Genomic DNA, 15092 nt, shown 5'->3' with positions numbered 1-15092 from the left:
ATAACGAGATGATAATAGGTTTAACACCGAATGCTGGCAATACATTTTAATTTATTTTGAATTACTGTCTACAAAATATAATAATCGGATTAAAATTATTATTTTCACTGGATATTAAATAATATGGATTTACAATTAAAACTTAATAAAAATACAGTTTTTTTTATTATTCGACGCGATTTATTGACCTTAGGAAAACATTCATATTTAGTTATCCTATCTACGAAACGAAAAGTAGGTGCACACATAGCAATGTCCATAAAAGGCAATGTTCACCTGTTGTTTCATTATGCTTGAAACCCACGGTACGAAAGTGCGTTTTTGTTGAATGTTTAACAGTGTTTAGTCGTAATTTTCAACTTCAATAATTGCAATGCTTTCTTTACGTATTCGGTTTGTAGACGACGGGGTGACAAAGACGATACAATTCGACCCATCTACGTCTGTGTACGATGCGTGCTGTCAGATTGGCGGAAAAACATCACCTGACCATCTGTCGGAATACACATTGTTTTTGGCCGACGAAGATTCCAAAAAAGGCATATACCTTGAACCTGTACGTAATTTAGAGTATTATATGTTACGAAATGGCGACTTGCTTGAATATCGTAAGAAAGTGCGTCCACTTAAGGTTAGCACACTTGATGGAACATTAAAAACTTTAATGATAGACGATACTCAGCCCGTCTCCAACCTTATGGCCGTGGTTTGTGCTAAACTAGGAATTACTAACCATGATGAGTACAGTTTGGTACGTGAATTTCCTGAAGGCGATGAAAATAATGCCAATGCAGGAAATTCAATTAAACGCGATCATAAGATGGAACATTTGCGCAAAAAGTTGAAGACAGACGAAGAAACTAATTGGATTAATCCAGGAACAAGTTTACAAGAACAGGGTATTGATGAAAAGGAAGGCGTTTTATTAAAACGTAAGTTTTTTTTTTCAGATGGTAATATAGATACGCACGATCCGATTCAATTAAATTTGCTATATGTTGAAACGAGGGATGCTATTTTAAAAGGTACTCATCCTGTTACTGAAAATCTTGCCATCCAGTTAGCTGGCTTACAAACACATATTCAATTTGGTAACCATGATGAAACTAAACATAAACCTCCATTATTGGATTTAAAAGAATTCTTGCCACAATCTTATGTAAAAAATAAAGGTATTGAAAAAAAAATACTTAACGAACACAAAAAATATATTGATTTGCCTGAGCTTAAAGCTAAAGTTTTGTACACTAGAACTGTTCGAGCACTTCCAACTTATGGCGTTACATTTTTCTTAGTTAAAGAGGAAATGAAAGGTAAAAATAAACTTGTGCCTAGAATTCTTGGAGTTACTAAAGATTCTGTGTTACGTTTGGATGAACGAAGTAAAGAAATATTACAAAATTGGCCTTTAACCAGTGTTCGGCGCTGGGGAGCTTCACCTCATACATTTACATTAGATTTTGGCGATTATTCTGATCGTTATTATTCTGTACAAACCACCGAGGCAGAGCAAATACTACAATTAATATCTGGTTATATTGATATAATTTTGAAAAAAAAAGAAGCTAAGGATCATTTTGGGATTGATGCAAATGAACATTCTACAGTGATGGAAGATACGGTAAGCCCATTAAAAGCAATTGTGATAGAAAGTAATGGTCAAAAGGTAAAAACTGAATCAGTTGCTAAACCTGCTATTCTCAGAGTTCCACAAGAGGCTACATCTTATACAACTGGTTACATTTCTGAGGAACAATATACTTCTATTGAAATCACCTGCACTGAAGCCATATCAGGTGTTTTAGAAGATCTTGATACCACTATGTCTGAAAGTAATAATTTAGAACTAGAAATTAATGAACAGAAATTTTCTGATTACAGAGAAAATATCCTAAAAACTTCCAAAACGTTGGTGGAAAATACTAAATCATTAGTAGCAGGTGTTGGAGTGTCCAAAGAACAATTGGACGATTCTTCTAAAAATGCAGTTACTACAGTATTGAAACTTGTAGAACTTGTGAAGTCTGGTGCAGCCTCACTAGACGACCGTGAAGTTCAAATTAAATTGATTACAGCTGTAAAAGATGTTGCTAGTTCACTTGGAGAACTAATTAAGGGTTGTTTTGAAACTCCATCTATGGATGAACTAAAAGATAAAGCAAAAGTGTTGGTAACTAATGTTACTTCTTTATTGAAAACTGTGAAGTCTGTTGATGATGAACGTACAAAAAATACTAATGTTATGGAATCAACAGTTGAATTGATTGAAAAAGATTTACAAAAGAATCATAATGTATCAAATTATGAGACAACAACAGAATCACTTATTCAGTCTGCAAAATGTATTGATGAAACCACTAAAAATATGTTGGATATTGTCTATAAAGGAAAACCAAATGATGTCAGAAATGCAGTACAAGAAAGTCGTAAATCAGTTAGTGAGTTATTAACCGCTTGTCAAGGGAAAAATTTAAATGAAAAAGTGTTGGATGCTGGACGTCAAGTTGCTGAAGAATTTAAGACTTTTTTGTCTACAATTTTAGAAAATTCCAAAAGACCTAGTACTACTACAAAACGGGTTTTAGAAGAAGTATCTCAACGCTTGTCTTCAAAGGTACATTATTTAATTACGATTGTGGAGCACATTGAAACTATAGAATATCATTTATTAGATTCAGCAACTTCAATTGATACAGCAGTAAAAAAACTTGACACAATTCAACCAAGGCCTTATGAATTCAAAGTTGATGAAAGTTGCTGGAAATCTGATGAAGTTATTTTAGAAGCGGTAAAATCAATTGCGGCTGCTACCTGTGCATTGGTCAAAACAGCTTCACTTGCACAACATGAAATCGGAGTTGATGAAGGGGTAGATGGATTAGTGTATGCTGCTAGAATGGTTGCCACAGCAACTCATACCTTAGTAGAATGTGCTCGTGAAATAATTGAAGGTTTATCAAGCGAAGACAAACTTATATCTGCTGCTAATCAAGTGGCTTCTTGCACAACACAACTTTTGGTAGCATGTAAAGTCAAAGCAGATCCAAATAGTGATGCTACAAAGCGCCTTTTAGCTTCTGGTAATAATTTTAGATTAATTTTTTTTAAAAAAGATTTTTAATTAATTTTTTATTTTAGGTAATGTAGTGAAACGTGCAACTGAAAATGTAGTTCGTGCTGCTCGCCAAGCCATGAAAACGGATGAAATCAAGAATCTTATACTAAATGAAAAAATGGTTGGTGGTATGGCCCAAGAAATAGATGCTAGATCTGATGTGTTAAGAATTGAAAGAGAGTTAGAAGAAGCGAGAAAAAGATTGGTGGTTATCAGACAAGCAAAAATAGAGGCGTTGATAGTTATTAGTATATTACAATTTGTTAAAAATTACCTTAAAAACCATTAATTTATTTACTTGTAACATTATATAATTATTGAAATTGATACATTCCTTGTGTTAAATGTTAAAAAATTTTTTATAGATATAATATTATTTGAATTATACAAATCCATTTCAAATTATAGATTTTTTTCTACCAGAGGTCATAAAAATACTTCATGTAATTTGATTATATTAAATTTTAACATTAGTTTTCTCTTCAAGTTGGTATTTAAAAAAAAAACAACTTATACAATTAATACAATTTAATCTGTGTTTCAAATTAATTAATATTAACAAAAGTAAAAATAACATTAAAATAGTATCTTGTAGAATTAGTTTTTTTATTATATAATGTCTTAAGAAATTAAAAAAAAATTATATCTATATTTTTTTATTATCTATTTTTAGTTTAAATTTATTTTTATATTAACCATGTGAAGAAATAAAATAATTTTTAATTTTTCTATTTTTATTTGTATAACATATTAATAGGTATACCTAATAATGTGATATTTATTAATGTAGGCCGTAGAAAAGATAATTACATAGTTAAGGTTTATATTAAATTGTTGTTTAAAATCCTCGTCATTCTGTGGAAATACGTGTTTTTGCTCGTTACTTTTACAGTCTAAAACACAATAGTTAGATGACGGCATTGTAAAGTAAAATTTCAAGTAAAACACTGAAGAGTGAAGACTGAATCACAAACATATATTTTTTTTAAAGTGTGACATTCACATTCACATTTTTGAACTATTTTGCTTGAGATATTTTGGTAAAATCAAGACCAACCAACAATTAGATGAAAACGTTGATTGAACTTGTGTCCAATAACCCGAGACTGAATTCTGGCAAATTTTCTGTCAACTTTACCAAACAAATTGCCAAAGTAAGATGGGAAAGATATTGCAAATTAATTAAATTCATTACCTGGTGCTGAAAAATTATGGGAGAAATAGAGAAAAGTGATAAGAAATTGAAAAATATAAAATCCCTAATCAAGTGTTAGAACAATATTTTCTACGTATTTTATGAGTGACCAAAGAAGATATAATCTATTTTCTTAAAATTAATACTGTAAAATATGTGTAATAAAATACCTATCTACTACATAAGTCATATAATGTAAATTAATGTTATAAAGTAATTCAAACTTAATGCAACAATAAATAATTACTAGGTTTTATGTTTTTGGGTTTTTGATACTGAATTTAAAAAAAAAACTGTGTCACATTAATCTCGACATTTAAAACTAATAATATTAACTAGTGACTCCCATAGATTTTTTTAAATATTTTTATTTTAAAGTAAGTTATGAGCTTATTAAAAATCCTAATTGTTTGTACATTTTAAAATGCTCATAACTCACTTTAAAATAAAACCTATGAGGTTCACTAGATAATATTATTATTTTTAAATTATAATAATTCACTGTGATATTAAAACATGACAGAATTAAATGGAATTTCACAACAAACAATTTGCTATTCATTGCATTTATAAGATTAATTAAATTAAAGTGTATTTTAATTTATAAGACAATAATTAAGGCCATTACTTATAAGCTGAGCCTTAAAAAGGGTAGTAAGTGCACTTGCCTTTTTAAGGATATCGCTCTGCTGTATAGTAGAGATGGAGATTAGGTCACTATAAATTATAATGGATGTGTTAAAGTTGAATGCAATGACAGGTACCATTGTATACGAAACACGATTCTGAACAGAGATGATTTGTCAGTTTAGTATAATTATTAGGATTCGTAGAACAAATATAGTTGAACATTGAACAACTTAGTTGCACGGGTGACTGGGCGTAGTGGCGTATAGTATTTGTCGTTTGGTGCTCGATGCTCGCGCGTGAAGCATTGCGTCGGAGTTTCGGGGGCATGCGAGTTTTGCGTCGAAAAGTAAGGGACTAGGTACTATAAGGTTGAGCACGAAGATGTGGTCGTCGTTCGGCCTTCGCGGCGAGAGTCCAAGAACGTCGTGTGATGGGTTCGTCGACGGGATGAGAGCGGGTCGAAAGCGACGAAAGCGCATTTCGAGTGCAAATGCTCGTTTGTCGAAGTTCGCGAGAAATGTAACAAGACCGTTGTGCGTTAAAAGGTGGTTGCCTTGAGGTGCGCGCTGGACGTTTCGTGTCATAGTCGTTCTATTCAATTAGTATTCTTGTCTATGGTTATATTTCGAGGTTCGAGATTGTCGATGCGCGTGGACGTGGTCGCATTCCCACGTGGATGAGGCGCGTTGAACTTTGTCGTTCGTGTTCGGCGTTTTAAAATATAACTGCATAGTTAATAATTATTAAATTTTGATTTAACATCCAGGTGCCAAGCACAAATACCAATTAAAATAGCAGATTGTTAAGCAATTAAGTCTCTTAGCATAAAACTGTGCCAAATGCATTATATATATAAATATATTTTTCTTGTCTTCAGAAGTGGCATTTGAAACAATTTTGAGTCAAAAATGTTTGTCCAGGCCATATTTTCTGTAAATATCCTCAATTCGGATTTCAGTCACGTATGCAAAAAAAATTTCGCGGGAGGAAGGTGGTCGAATCAATTTAACATATTTCTATGGAATTTAAGAAAGGGAGGAAAGTGAGCTAAGAAGCTAATAAGCTTTTCAAACATTTTATGAGTCGTATAATAATATAAATTAAACAAATAAATGTAGGTAATAAATTTGAAAGACATCTAGCGACTAGCTGTCTAGATGGTAAAAGGTAAATGGTCTATTATGTAAAGCCGCCGAGAATCCCCGGGTGTGCCAGATGATCCTGGTTGTTTATATCAAATTGTTCTTTAACTAGTCACCAGGTGTAAAAATAGTTTTAAGATTCCAGCGCCTGGCAAAAATATTAAAATTTCAAAGATATCTATCTAAAAATATAAGTGTTGGCAGTGTCGTTATAATTCTTCTATAATAGTGTAATTTAATAATATTAAATAATAAATATATTAAACATATGCAAAAAAATAATTTGATTTCAGATAAATAATTTATGTACTTTCATAATTAACTGTTAAGAAATATTTTAATCAATATGTAACTACAATAACGTTTGACAAATCTAAATTACAAAAAAATCAAATCTTAACATTATTATTTTAAATATAAATAAATAAATAAATAAATGTATTTTTATGTATTTGATATTTTTGTAGTCTGTACTTAGGCTTTATTCATTTGGATTATTATTTCTATGCTAATGTATATTCTTACATTTTTATTTTTCGTGAATATTCTGACAGGACGGCGATAAACGGTCCATCAACCGTGGCAAAAAGCCAAAAAATTAAATGAAATCTGATATAATGGATGAAATGGATTTAAATAGATTTCATGAATTCTGCGTTTCTGTAGTACCGCCAACCAACCGACTACCAAGAATCGATCTTAGATCATATATATATAATATATATAAGATTCTAAGGAACCGACACGTCCGACACCGAGTCGCTGATTCTTTTTTAGTCTTTTAATGAGTGTAGTAGTGTAGATTTTAATCGCTTGGAGCTCTAGTAAACAGATATTCGATTAGAAGTTTCTTATCATAGATCATAACTCGTTCTCATGATGATAAGGCTCATAATAATATTATTATGATTTAAGTATAAATACTCAATATTGAGTATCGTAAAGAGGAAGCTCAGTACCTTACTCATTACGATGTTAAGGAGCTTAGTACTTTACTAATATAATATAACAATATATTATAGCCTGTAGTTGTATTATAGAACGCTAAGTCATTATTATATTTACTATTATTTATTTCTTTCCTTCGTTATATTGTTTTGTTTACTTTGTAGTATTCATTTTTATTTTTATATACTACAACCTGTTAAATAAAATTACCTTACAATTATATTGTAAATCTTAAAATTGTATTATTTTTATTGATAATTGAAGTCAAATAGTTGTGAATATAGATATGGAAAAGAAAGGCAAGAATACTAGTCAAAAGAAGAATCTTGCTAAAATGCAAACCATGAAATTAAATGATTGCAAAGCAGTCATATTAAAGCTGGTGGATGAATTACTTGATGGTTAAAAAATTTATTTATTAGTTGGGAATGTTTCAATAATATATGCGATAATAAATTTATATTTTGTTATTTAGCGACGAGCATGATGTCCAATTCTCCATCAATCAAAGAGCAATGGTCCATACATTTGGTGATTGTCAACCTATTATCTAAGATTAATCAGTTTGAAGCAGAGTTTGATTTGAAGCCCTTGTCTCAGAGAAATGATCAATCTATCGAGAAGTTGACTAAATGGGCCACAAAAAATGGTGCTATTCTTAATGGAGTAGAAATTCATCAATTTGAAAATTATGAGTATGGTATGAAAGCTACTAAAGATATCGCTGTTGGTGATAAGCTTGTGACTGTACCTAGAGCATTGATGATGACTGAAGAAAATATACCATCATCTCCACTATGTAAATGTTTAATTTTAAAGATATTGTATTTAATCACATAATTTTCTATATTTATATATTTAGGGAAATTGCATTCACAAGACATGATGCTGCGTAATATGCCAAATGTGGCTCTGGCAATATTCATTTTGGTCGAATGTTTGCGAAAAGATAAGAAAAGCTTTTGGCATTCATATTTAACTACCTTGCCAGTAACTTATTCAACGCCAGTATATTTTGATGTAGCTGATCTAGAAGCTTTGAAAGGATCGCCTGCATTTGGTATTATATGCAGTTTTAACAAATTTAGGTTGCTCAAATACATTTAGTACATAACCTTTGGTATATTATGATGTTAACTTGTTTACTTTGAATATATGAGTATAAATAACTATAGGATGCGGCCAAACAAACAGAGCAGTTTCTATGACAAAATTATGATAGATGTTTCCTGTACGCCTTGTTTTTCTGAGAGGTGATGTGAGATGGCTCACTCATTCAACCAATTTCAACGTTTATTTTTTTCTATTGAGCTTCCAGAATGAAAATGTTTTAAAATATTGACTTTACACCTTGGAAGAACTCCAAGATTGAATTTGGGAGGAAATTGCTGCTAACCCTTTGTTATAGGCAAAAATATGGCAGAAAACTTCAAAAATCGCTTTTAACAATGTATTGCTGCTGGGGGTCATTATCTTACTGATGTAATTTTCAAAACTTAATGTATAAAACAGCACGAAATACCGATTAAAATAAAATAAACCTTATTTTTAATAGTCTTTCAAAACTGCACTGTTTTATTTGCTGCACTTTTAAATTTACTTAAGAATTTCTATTTATCTCAGTTAATTTCATATTTATTTTTATCATATTATTTCAGTCATTTATCATATTGCTCCAGATCTGTATATTTGTATATTTGCAGATTTAATTTTACATAACATGTTTTTCAATTTGCAATTAGTTATTAACATATTTTTATTAATGTAGAAGCAGCACTGAAACTTAATAGAAATATAGCTCGACAATATGCATACTTCAAAAAACTGTTTCAGGTAATTATGATTAGATATTATTATTAACTTATTATCGTGTATAACTTATTGATATTTTTTTTTCTATTGTTATCGTATTTTAGATGCAATATGTAGATATATACATATGTTTTGAGACAAATGTATTTTTTAAAAAATCAAAAATATTAATTTTACTTTTTTTTTATTCGAGATACAAATACAAATCCTATTACAATTACATCTGCAATTTTTTGTTACATTGTATAAAATATTCATTTTACTATGAAGTTATGCAACAATATTAAATAAAATAGGATAGCATATGACAAGTATAGAGTGTCACCTAATGACAATACATATAAGTATAATATATAATGTTAAATATACGTTAGATATGTTATATATGTTTAATATATTTCAAAGTTAAATTTATTTAAAGTTTATGAATAGTTTTAATAGTTGACTTGATTATAACAACAAAATATTTATAAATTAATTTTTATCAGTATGAAGTTGATGACAAAGACAAATAGTCTTTTTTCTGTCTTTTATGAAATCTATATTATTGAAAATAATATATAAGAATAATTATAAGAATATAAAAATAAAAATATAATTTATCTGATATCTATAGGACTAACTAAAAATATTGTAACTTTAGTTATGAGTTAATGAAAAAGTTATACTCCACAAAAAATGTTGACTTTACTTAATGAATTATATTTAATTTTTGACGAATAAAGTAGACTGAATTAATTTAAGAAAATGTTTTTATTCAATTACACTTTTAACTTTTTTAAAATTCTTTATAAATAACTAATTTGATTCCATAGAATTAAAATAATTGAAATTTGAAACTTTTTTAAGAATACATAAAAATTTATAATAAGTAATTAAACTTTAAATTTTTGTTTGGCATCTGAAAAGTTATCAAAGATAAGTTATTTTTCTTGCTCATCTGTTAATATATTTAAGTATTTGCACATCTTTAAATAAAATTGTCAATTTTTAATTTTAACCACAATTATCCAAATTTAAAAAATAAAAAACATTACCTTGAGATAATAAGCTACTAGTTTAATTTCTTTTGTGGTATTAACTACTGTTTGTTTGATCAAATGAGGGATATAAACTCTAATTTGCTATTTTGGATTAATAATAATTGTATATTTATATTTTCAGCTATCCAATGATCCCGCTAGTGTAATATTAAAAGATACGTTTACTTATGAGTATTATAGGTAAGTTGAATTCATTTTGAGTTTTTGATTTATAATTTATGAGTGTTTCTAAAATCTAATGATGAAGTAGAAGTATAATTGCTAACAGCTTTGAACAAAAAATTACTCGTCTTGAGTAATTAGACTTTAACTATTTTGTGTTAATTATTTTATTCTTAATTTAATAAGAAATATTAGGAAATCTCAGATTTTAATAATATTCATCATAAATCTTTTTGTTTACTCTTTATATTTAGTGTAAATTTAGTTTTAAAAATCTAACAAGAGAAATATTATTATTATTATAATATGGTTATAATATTTTTTTATTAATACTTGAACTTATTGTCTTGTAAATATTAAAGAATAAAATTCTCAGTTAGGTTGTAATGTGATTTATAGAAGACTGGATACTAATGATCTGTTTATTTTTGAATTTTTTCAAAACATGTTTTTATGTAATTAAAAGAATTTATATAATTCTTTTTATACTTATTTTTAACTATTAATTAATGTATCACCATCATTTCTATGATTTTTTTTCCAAGCTTATAAATTACCTGAGTACTTGTTGTTAGTATCTTTTTTTTAAATATTGCTCTATATAAATGGCAATAATAAATGTAGAAGTAGAATAGTGGAACTTTGACAGTAGATTAATTGAATATTAGTAGAATTAGTCATACCACTTAATAATCTCTATTATCCTGTGATTGAAAATTGTATTAATAACTTCATTATTTTTAATTGACACACACACACACACACACACATATATATATATATATATATTATATACTTAAAAGCTAGAACCAAAATTTAAGATCTCTATGTTTAATAAGTTGTCAATTTTATAATATAACTTTTATTTATGTGTTATAATATATAATTTTTGTTTCACATATATTATATCGAATTTTTTATTTGCTTATTTAATTTATAATACGCGTATCATGGTTTATTAGCACTTGTTTGGCTAATGATAATATGTAGTTTTAATTTACAATACATAGAATGCGATGAGTATGATAAAATAATACAGGAACAAATTATTTTATCTTACAATAAATAATGAGATTATTTTTATTGATTAAAAACAAAATAATGTATCATTTATTTTAAATTGCGTATTTGTTTTAATAGTATAAATTTAACAATATAAAAAATAATTTAAACTTTGTCCAAGATACGAACATTGAACAACTGTAACATTGATCAGTCATAACGGAATGTTTTCCTCAATGTTCTCCACAGGTAATATTGACGATTAACTGCAGTTGTGTGAGCATCGATACGTCCTCCATATCCATCATAGTATTGATCCTCGCAATGTTTATCCATGACAGGACTTGTACTACGAGCGCTAGACCTAAGATCTGGGTCATGATGTAGATTATGTGGGCAAAACACAGATTTTTTTCTTATAACCCGTTTTTTTTGCCTCATTCTACATGATATGAGCAACACGAAAAAGCCTAAGACTGCTATTGCCAATATTGCAGCACTAGCTATGATAGCCGATTTAACAGCTACTGGTAACTTTCTCATTTCAAAACGACGGTATACCAAATTATTTTCCTCGTCTATGTCTTTATTTTTCTCTGAATAACTTTGATATTTATCTAAATGATTTGTGTCTTGAATGAATAATACCTGTGAAGGAATAGTCGGTGCTATAAGAGGCCTTTGGGTAGTTTTTATAGTGAAATCTGGCATGCTATCAAAAAGACGCGGTTCTCTTTCAGATGTTTCAATAATGATACGAGTTTTTGGGGTTTTTGAAACAAATGAAGTTCCTTCATTCTCGGGTTTTTTAACATTTGTTGTTGTATATGTAGTCGTTGTCGGAAAACTAAATACTTTTTTCTCCTCAAAAATCGTATCCAATTGAATTTTACCAATTTCCGCTTCTTGATCAACTTTCAAATTATTTAAATGCTCATTGTTTATTGGTGGTTTAGAGAAGTTTGCGACTTCGTGGTCAAGCGTTTTTTCGTCAATTTGAATTGACGATTTAATATCATCAATTTGTTTCTCTTGTGTGAGTTTTGATTTTGGTTCATTAGTTGTATTTTTATATATATTGTCATGATTTTCTTCATCTAAATTTGTAGGTATCGTTGATATTTGTGTTGTTAACTCTTTGTTTTTATCTTTAGTTTGTTCGGAGTCATTTAATTTTCCCGCTTGTAATGTAATTTTGTTATTTTGCGCTAAACGTTTTGTTTCTATTAAATAGTTAGTGAAATTTTTAGTATTTTCTGATACTATTGGCTCATCGGCACTTATGTCTACCAATTCTTCTTTTGTGTCTATAAATTCTTGATGCCGTTGACTTGATCCTCGTTCTCTGTGTTGTAAAAGTTCTTCTAAAGTCATGTTTCTAAGATTTAGTACATTTGATAATAACGATGATCCAGTTTTAGTTTTTAATAAACTTAATATTTCGTCTTTGACCTTAGGTATGCTATCGGATTTGAATTTGTATTCGTCGTTGTTATTATTTGGCTGCTCTTTCATCATTTTCGTTAGTGCTTCGTCATTGAATTGATAATCATCCGTGCTATTTTTAGATTCTTTAGGTGGTTCGTTATTTGTCATTTTGAAGTCTGGGGGAAGTAATGATAAAGGTAGTTCTTCTTTTATTACTGTAATTTTCGGTTTAACTGTTGTTATTTCTTCAATAGTCGTATTTTGTGGTTTAAGACGACGTCTTATCACTGCAGACGTTGGTGGCAAGTTACTATTTATCGGTCTTTTATGCAATACTATAATGTCGGCTCGCGATGAATTTGATTTTTTCAATAATCCAATGTCTCTATGGTTAATCTTGATATTATCGTCAGGTAATTTATGTGTTGATAATGTTGGTGAAACCGTAGATGTTTTTGGTGTGTTAGTCGTTGTAGTTGCAATAGAAGTAGATTTAGGCGTTACTGTTGAAATTGTATTTGTGGTTTCTGTTGTCGTGACTATTTTCCATTTACCTTCTTCGGTTGAGGTTATTGGTTCCCATCGTTTTACATCTTCATTGCTAACTTTATTACCAGAATCAGCTGGCCTGCGGATAAGTTTTCTTCGTGGTAAAATATTTTCTTCTTCTGCAATGCCACCCCCTTCAATTAATGGCCTTCTTTGTAATGGTCGCCTTCGTCTCTTAATTGGCCGTCGTCGAATATATCCTTCTGCATAGTCTGGCTCTAGCGGTTCCTGATTCCATACTACAGGATGATTTATATTTTCCTCGTAAGTGTGCGTCGATGTCCTCGGACGTTTTCTTCGACGACGTCTTTTACGACGAGGCTTCCTTACTAGGACTTCAGATTCAATTTCATCAGGTTTATTTGTCGGAAATGGCACTTGACTTTCAACAATTTCTGAGGAAGCTTCATCAATAGTTTCTTCAAGTTCAAAATCATCGTTATCGTTACTTATCTGTTCGGCATCAAGTTCATGGTTCTAAAATACAATTAATAATATATCTTTAAAATCATGTTTTGTATTTTAATTTGTAACGGAAGGAGTACTTACATCAGATGTTCCACGAGTAGAAGAGTTAGACAATTTCAGGTTAACGTTTAATTCTTCTTTATTTTTAATACAATAAGTAACCGTGAATAGATTAAATACTAAAGTGTGTATTAAAAAAATCCAAACAACATTCTTCATTTTTCTGAAAAAAAAAATTGTATATATATATATATATATTAGGTATATTATAAAATATAATTATTTATTATTCACAAAATTGTAATCAGTTTAACATGATATTTTTGTCGTATATGCATTCGTAATGAATTATTTAGGTACAAGCTATTTGTAATATAGGTGATTTGTTTTTGTTTTAGTTTTGAGAAAAATCGAAATAATTTGAATTGATGACCATATAGTTATTCAATCTACAACTATTTTTTTTTTAAGAATGTAACATATCAATTGACAAACAACCACTATATAGTATGGTTTCGATGATTTAATGATTTTTAAATTAAATTTCAGTACGCTCTAGTAACTATACGTCAAATAACTTACAAAAATGATTGATGGTCAGTTGAATAATAATTGCGAACTTGAAAGAATACTTTCTCTGTCTAAATCGTGTGCATTCGAAAATCAAATAAAATGAAACTCATCTAGCTACTCAATGTTAGTTCATTGTCATCGTGTGTTTACCACGCGAGACATGTTTAAGGTTCATGGTACACTGAATTTTATCAAATCGAAATAATATTAATAATAATAATATTATGAAAAATGAATTGTTAAAAATAAAGAAGTTTCTGCGGTTTTTTTTGTAATCATTAGGTGTTGGATATTAATGTCAATCTCGCAAAAATCATACACCACTAATTTTGTCAAATTAACTTCTAGTTCTCCGCAATTAATCTTCACAAATATGGTATGAAGAAGTGAAACTAATCTCTGTATGACCATCTTTATAACATCTATTAAAGTAGTTTTATAGTATTTATAGTTGTGTGTATATATAGTATTATATGGTGTATTTTTGTCATGTTTATAGTTTTCACGGTGGATTAGAATCGGATTGAAAACTGAAAAACGTCTATTATCCTTATAAACTATAATGTTATCCCGATCATTGTGTGTTTTTCTTATTTTCATTTGTCAGTAGAAAATTTGAACGATTTATAATTTCACTCGACATTCTAAACAATAATGGTTATAATTCATTTTTGAACTTTTATCTTTTTTTTTTATTGTAAGCGTTAAAAAAATTATTGATGCACTGTTGTACATAATATTACATATACATACACACACACAAATATATATATATATGTGTGTATGTATATTGGTTTATTTATAATTTATATTGAACTTATCATGGATGATTATCTAATATTTTTTTCTTAAATATTTGCAATATATTCATGTCTAAGACATCATTAGGAGATTAGTAGATGTTTTATTGGACGCACCATAGTTCTACATAAATAATAATATTTTGTGAATCCGTAACACCGCATGTACCTATCTTTAAGCGGTCGAAAAACGATGCACCGTAGGTCCGCATTCTAAATAAATTT

At 29.0% G+C, this 15092-nt stretch overlaps 3 protein-coding genes across 3 annotated transcripts; 2 read left to right on the top strand and 1 right to left on the bottom strand.

Moving 5' to 3' along the window:
- The first annotated feature begins 365 nt into the window (after nucleotides 1-365).
- On the top strand, nucleotides 366-3364 carry LOC113558683 (talin-1-like). Its single transcript, XM_026964186.1, is given in 3 exon segments — nucleotides 366-3080; nucleotides 3139-3333; nucleotides 3336-3364. Coding segments are annotated over 3 exon segments (2931 nt in total). The 5' UTR covers nucleotides 366-373.
- Nucleotides 3365-6986: 3622 nt separating this feature from the next.
- On the top strand, nucleotides 6987-14609 carry LOC113558427 (histone-lysine N-methyltransferase setd3-like). The gene is made up of 6 exons (XM_026963885.1): nucleotides 6987-7431; nucleotides 7506-7829; nucleotides 7893-8090; nucleotides 8799-8863; nucleotides 10007-10065; nucleotides 14567-14609. Exons 1-6 carry the CDS (start codon nucleotides 7317-7319, stop codon nucleotides 14592-14594), a joined length of 789 nt encoding a protein of 262 aa, XP_026819686.1. The 5' UTR covers nucleotides 6987-7316; the 3' UTR covers nucleotides 14595-14609.
- Nucleotides 11117-13717, bottom strand: LOC113558426. The gene is made up of 2 exons (XM_026963884.1): nucleotides 13576-13717; nucleotides 11117-13503 (listed from the first exon to the last, which is right to left on the bottom strand). Exons 1-2 carry the CDS (start codon nucleotides 13711-13713, stop codon nucleotides 11260-11262), a joined length of 2382 nt encoding a protein of 793 aa, XP_026819685.1. The 5' UTR covers nucleotides 13714-13717; the 3' UTR covers nucleotides 11117-11259.
- Nucleotides 14610-15092: the final 483 nt, after the last annotated feature.

Source organism: Rhopalosiphum maidis, chromosome 3 (genome assembly GCF_003676215.2).
Source record: "Rhopalosiphum maidis isolate BTI-1 chromosome 3, ASM367621v3, whole genome shotgun sequence".
NCBI lineage: Eukaryota > Metazoa > Arthropoda > Insecta > Hemiptera > Aphididae > Rhopalosiphum > Rhopalosiphum maidis.
Note: the sequence above shows the minus strand (reverse complement) of the source record. Positions and strands in the feature narration are given on the sequence as shown.